This window comes from Aptenodytes forsteri, unplaced genomic scaffold (assembly GCF_000699145.1).
Source record: "Aptenodytes forsteri isolate BGI_AS27 unplaced genomic scaffold, ASM69914v1 Scaffold255, whole genome shotgun sequence".
NCBI lineage: Eukaryota > Metazoa > Chordata > Aves > Sphenisciformes > Spheniscidae > Aptenodytes > Aptenodytes forsteri.
Window position 1 is genome coordinate 8,021,622 of NW_008794888.1, and position 5,917 is coordinate 8,027,538.

At 42.0% G+C, this 5,917-nt stretch overlaps 1 protein-coding gene across 3 annotated transcripts; it reads left to right on the top strand.

The window, feature by feature from the left end:
* The first annotated feature begins 415 nt into the window (after positions 1 to 415).
* On the top strand, positions 416 to 4,301 carry TMEM177 (transmembrane protein 177). 3 transcript variants are annotated; one of them, XM_009274976.2, is made up of 2 exons: positions 416 to 578; positions 3,155 to 4,301. In XM_009274976.2, the coding sequence occupies exon 2, from the start codon at positions 3,169 to 3,171 to the stop codon at positions 4,102 to 4,104; it is 936 nt and encodes a 311-aa protein (XP_009273251.1). In that variant the 5' UTR covers positions 416 to 578; positions 3,155 to 3,168; the 3' UTR covers positions 4,105 to 4,301. The 3 variants fall into 3 exon arrangements, with proteins under 3 accessions (XP_009273251.1, XP_009273250.1, XP_009273252.1); XM_009274975.2 differs by having other exon boundaries at positions 416 to 549; XM_009274977.1 differs by lacking the exon at positions 416 to 578 and adding an exon at positions 2,235 to 2,277.
* Positions 4,302 to 5,917: the final 1,616 nt, after the last annotated feature.

Consider the following 5,917-nt stretch of genomic DNA (forward strand, 5'->3'; position numbering starts at 1 on the left):
TTTGAATTTTTATTTTTCGACAAGTGAGCCTTGAAATCCTGAGCCCTGGAGGCGGGTCCAGCCCTCGCCCCATTTGCTGACTGATAATGTCATAAGTTGGCCTTTCCTCGGCTACGTGCAATTAGAAAAAATACATTTATTCAAACATGAGGACAAAACCTGCGTAGATGTCCTCCGTTATAGGACAAAACCTGCGTAGATGTCCTCCGTTTTGAACTTTAGCTGCTAAAATTCTCAGGCTTAAGTGGATGTGCTTGAATGAGTGCCCGTAGCACCACAGAGATTAATAGTATTTCAGCATTTGGGAGAGACCACCTTATAAACATTGTCTTGGCTTTATGGGAACTAACTGAACGATTAAGTTTGCAGGATATAGTCCATATAAATTGCCTTGTAGCTTCCGGTTGCCTTCCTTATACGTAAATTGCACGAAGTTTATGAATAAAAGCAAAGATGCCGTATGCAGTTAAGGCTGCAGCGGGATTTTCTGCAGGAGCTGAGAGTCTGTGCTGACCCTCGGGGAAGACTTGAAAACACGAGTGCTGAAAGGTATCAAGGGCAATTTTCCTTTTATTTTCGTGAGTATTGACTATCACAAGAAAATGAATACTGCTTATTCTTGCATTATTTCCTGCTTACTTTTGCATTAGGGGTGTGGCAGGACCATAGGCCGTATAATGCGAGGGGTCTGTCCACAAAGGTTTGAAACCATGCCTGCACAAAGGTTAATTTAATAAAAAAAAAAAATTAATACTTAGCAACTGTTAGAATTTTTATGATCGACGCAGGAAAAATTTAGTGTTAATGCATTGAGGTGTATCCTGCCGTTACGGCTGTTTTGGAGAAGTGTATAGATAAGCGCAGCGCTTCCTGCCCTGCTTTCCTGTGGTTCACCCGATGGCCCGTGGGCTGCTGTCTGCCCGCCTGTCCAGGTGTGCTTCCCGGCATCCCGAGTTGCTGACCGGGAGGAGTATTCAGCATCCCGTGTGCTTAGCAAGCACCATTTGGTCATGCAAGAAAGGAGAGTAGGCTGGTTTTCAGCGTGGTCTGTCCTTCCCCACACTGGTGTGGACATAAGCTGAGGTGCTAAATTTTCTCCTTGCTATGTTCTTAATCTTAAAAGGATCTGTTAGCCAGGCCAAACAGGAGGGCTGTCTCTAACATGAGTGGGAGAAGCTTGGGAAGTCCTTGGCTCAGCTTCACATGTGGATCAAGTGATAGTCTTCATACAGTCATCCCTTTTGAAGTGCTGGCCCCCCACTGTAAATGGCATGACCTTTTCAATCGGATCTAGACTACCAGATTTGCTGAGAGATCGTTAACTCCAAAGAGGTCGTTTGGGTTTGGTATTACCATTTTCTGGTTTTTAGCTCTATTATCAAGGAGGTTTTCTCCCGAAATTGGGTTTCATCCAAGCTCTTGGCTCTTTAGCATGTTTTTCTTAAATAATTTTGTCAAACAAATCACCACCTCCAGTCTTCAGCAGAATGTAAGAATACCACCACTTACTACACTAAGAAACATATTAAATTATTGTATACTTACATGCATCATTGTTTTTATTAAGCACTCGGTATGTGTTCAGTGCAGTATAAACATTAAACAAGATTATTCTTCCCCTGGTGAATTTACTCTGAAAGAGCTTCATAGGAAGGAGTAGTAATGACATATCATTAAAACACCGCCTTTAATTTAATCCCTTTTTGTTTCCCTGTGGTTAATACTCATTTGCTGTTGATCATGACTGGTATATCCTGGCATGTCATGCAGTGCTGTTTTATGATGTTACAGCCCCCAGTTGTCCACTCTACCCCTCTGGGGGAGGTTCTTGTTTAGCGTGAGTGGAAGAAGAGAGCATATGTCTGTGTTTCAGCTGCTGCCGTACAAAGCCCAGCAGCATAGCTGAAACCCACCTTTGATGGTACTCTACACCAAGACCTTGGTTGTTGTATCAAAGCACAGTTTCCTTCTGCCACCTCGGCTTCCTGTAAGGACAGCTGGAAATACTAATGTCTTCAACAGCTGCAGCAAGATTCTCTGAAGCTCATGTGTTAAAGCCCTGAGAGAAGAGACATTGCAAGATGCAAATGGAAACAGGGGCATCCAGTTTTCACTGCTACTTTGTAGTAGCATCATTTCAGGGGAGAATTCTGTAGCCAATGGGATTTTTTAAGAGATTGGAGCTTTCCTGGACAGGGCACATCATATGGCTTGGGCCATAAAAGGAACTGATACTCCCCAAGGGAAGCAGGACTCTTGAACTGAAAGAGTTGGCAGGTTTGAAAGTTTTTAAGTTTATCTGCTTGTTTAAAGAGTCACAACATAGTTGTCTGCCCTGAAACAATTTCTGTTCCAGTTTCTGCTCTGGATTGCACGTATTATTTGTCAGAGAAATTATTTCAGAGACAAATTTTTAAAAGTAGCCACTGAAAGCATGCTGCTTTCTGAAAACAGCTTTTTGCTGAGTAAGCCAGAACCACTGCCTGGAAGTTGAAATCTGAAAAAAAATAGAAAAAACACATACTGTTCTTTTTTTTTAATAGTGAGGTTGACTGTCCATTAGAACAAACTCTGAAGGAAAATTCTGTCTCGTGGAATTTTCAAATCAAAATGGGGTCCTATTTTGGAAGTTGTAGTCAAGCTCAAGTTACCGAATTTAGTATTGAGGTTACTGATTAAAATTTTTGGAGCTGTACTGTAGAGGAGGTTAGCATAGATTAATCTAATTATTGGCTCTTTCTGGCCTTAATATCTGTAGTCTGTGTCTGTAGTGGAGTGTAACAGTAGGATTGTGCTGGCAAGGACTAGGCAAGTATGTTAGGTAAATACAGAATGTGTATTGATTGCTGGGGGAAGGAGGAAGTATGGTGGCTTTATTATTGCCTTTACTGCGGTACATTGATTTACTGGAGGGAGGGAGAGAGGGAGAAGTTAATTCTCCGTATCAATCATCCTATGTTCTGAGGCCCAAAAATTAATGAGTATCACTTTCTCTGTAAAGGTGTTTTGTGTTTTGTTAATGTAGAAGAGAGAATGTTTCTTTGGTTATTGTACTCTGCTTCTTCTCATGTTTTTTGCTTTGTTTTTTAAAATGCTACAGAGATGCGAGACCCATTTATGCACACTTTAATTCCTGATTTTGTGTTATAAACAGGTTAGGATTTGACTATGGCAGTGCAGTTCCTGCGGACGGCATCTGTGTGGTTAAAGAAGCGCAAGATCACTTTGTTGGCCGTTTCTTGCATGGGACTCTTTGGCGCTAACCTTTCCTATCATGTGTTTCCTGAGCAGACATTCAAACTGTTGCACGAGTGCTGGTCAGAGGGGCAGCCAGCTGAGCTTTCACAGAAGCTCTGTGGTGTCTTTCAAGATGTCCTTCAAGATACTGATGTGAAGTCCACTGACTCCTATCGAGCCTTTGCAGCTTCTGGCTTCCACCCTGTGAGTGCTGGAATCCCCTGGCTGCCTGCAGGCTCTTTGGTGGGCATCCCGCCTAATTTTGATAGCACAGCTGGGGATAAAAAAGGAATAGTCAACCATGTTGTTGTGATCAATGGCAAGGAAGTAGACTGGGAGAGCAACGAAGGTGTTGCTTTGAAAGAAGCTCTGACATTTTCACTTGAAGCTCAGAAGTTTGCCATTGCCAGAGAAGTTGTGTATTTGCAGAATGGCAGTCCTTTAGCAAGTGCAGCCGTGGCTCCAACTTGCTTAGCTGGTACATTTCTCTGTGGGAGAGGTATAAAGCTACTTCTGGGTTTATCTCCTGGCCCTGTGATACTTCGCAGCATCTGTAACCTCATAACTGCTGCTGGTGGACTAATGTGCTATTACGTTTCTTACGATGCTATGACCTATCACCTAGACTGCAAGGCTGACAGAAAGGCAGCTACCATTTCCAAAGACTATGCCAGAGGTGGGGTTGAATTTTACAATAAAATCTTGTCCCGCAACAGGATTCTTCGTGGTCTGATGGGCAAACAGGGGATGAAAATGTATGCCCCGAGTGGTAACCTTTTCCCAAGGCACTGGTTCAGAATAAAGTATACGCCGTACACTTACCGAAGAGATTTGATTGTTAATATTTTAAGAGAGCTCCAGGCATAGGAAGGGAGCGCTTGAATTTTAAACTTGTGAATTATGTATTCTCTTGGAACACTGCTGTGCTGCTTTTTTCTTTTTTCCCCTCTGTATCTTCATTAGAATTTCGAGGTTTATTTTTGCGTGTAGTTCGGAAGGACTTCTTGCACATTCTGTGAATAAAGAATTCTCTCTTAAAATATTAAAGACTCGCTTCAAAAGTGCTCTGTTCTGTGTGCATCTCAAGAAGTTCTGCTGCTCTGCTCTGCCTTCCTGCCAGTGCAGTCTTGAAAATGGAAATGGTAAATTCCAACAGAGAGTTTTGGGAGCATTATAATTTAAACTGGGGTGTTTTTATGTATGTTTGCTGTTCCTCCTATGGAACAACCCAAAGATGTTTAAAAGACTGGGCAGCTGTATTGTGCTGTTACATAAATACCAAGACAGTGTTTCTGGGGTTTTTTTTAAGTTCTTGTACTGTGTAAATTCTTATGCTGCAATCACCATTCTTCAGTAGGGCACACTAGTTATGCTGCAGTTCATACTAATACAGCTAGATTATTACCAGCACCTGAGTCATTTAGCTTAAATCTAGTTCTGCTCTCTACATGACACGGTGACTGCAGCATGTGTATCTTGAATGTTTCCCAGCAGTGGCAGTATGTAACATGATGGTCACTGGTTGGTTGTTTTCTTGCAAGTGGGATAAGCATGTACAGGAGAGGGTTTTCTGTTTGCTTTGGTATGTTTTTTGTTTCATTTAAAAATACATGTTGATGTATGTCACCTTTTATGTCAAAGAAGGCAAGGTCTAAGAAATAAATCTGGCACTTGGTGCAGAAACTGGTGAGGTCTGTGATCAGGAGTTGCCAAAGGAAATCATTCTCCTGTTTCAGAATAGCCTAAGAAGGTATTGTCTGGCAGAACCGAGCTTTGCCCAGGATTACTGATCTTCTGGAAGAAGGGTCTTTAGTGCATGGGCAGTAACACTATAGCCTCACCTTGGAGCTTTTATGTGATCTCCAAGATGATAGTTCTCAAACTTTGTAGTTCCCTCTTTTCTGTGTTTCTGTTGCAGCTGTTCTGGTAGCCCTCCCTGGTGACATCACAGCATTTCTCCTCATCTTTGTTGTCATTCTTACAGGAATCTTCTATTGTTTTGTATCTTCTCAGTCACAGATGTGCTGAGTGTCCTCTCTGCCCTGGTTTTGTCCCTTTTTCATCTGCCACAGTAATAATGGTCATGCCTGTGTTTGCTCAAAGCATTAGTGAGTTCTGTTTTCCCTTCAAATCACATGGTGACATAAAGTTGATATACTGGCTGCTGAGGCACTGGTGTTGCTTTACATTGCTGAAGCCATATATATAAGATGTTTGGGTTTCTGCTGAAGTAATCTGTGTCACGGATGTTTTTCTGGACCACGACCTATCACTTGCAGTTGTCCTTGAAGTATCAAGTCATGAGGTGCCTCTTAGGTGCTTTCTGGCTGTAGGGCATAAGTTTATTGTTCTTGTGACCTTTGTGAAAGAGTTTGACGAAATCTCCTAGCCTGCGGAATAAAAGGAGACTTCACGTTTAGGCAGGGGGCTTTCAAAGCTTCAGGCTAAATTTTATTTGATTTCTCTTCCAGGTAAATCCAATGTAACAGGTCAAGATAGAGGTTTTTTGGTTGAGTGATGTAGTGGCTCAAGACTGGAATATAACTCCTGTTTTATGTAGCCTGTGAGTTCTATTCATCCTTGTGTTACTCCTTCAGACAAGTCTAAACTCCACGAAATATTCTCAGAGAGAACTTGGCCTACTTGTTTTATGTGGTTTAAGGAGCTGCTACTACATAAA

What these genes read in the sequence shown, in the direction of transcription:
- TMEM177 (XM_009274976.2), top strand. Translation starts at nt 3,169, where the DNA reads ATGGCAGTGCAGTTCCTGCGGACGGCATCTGTGTGGTTAAAGAAGCGC.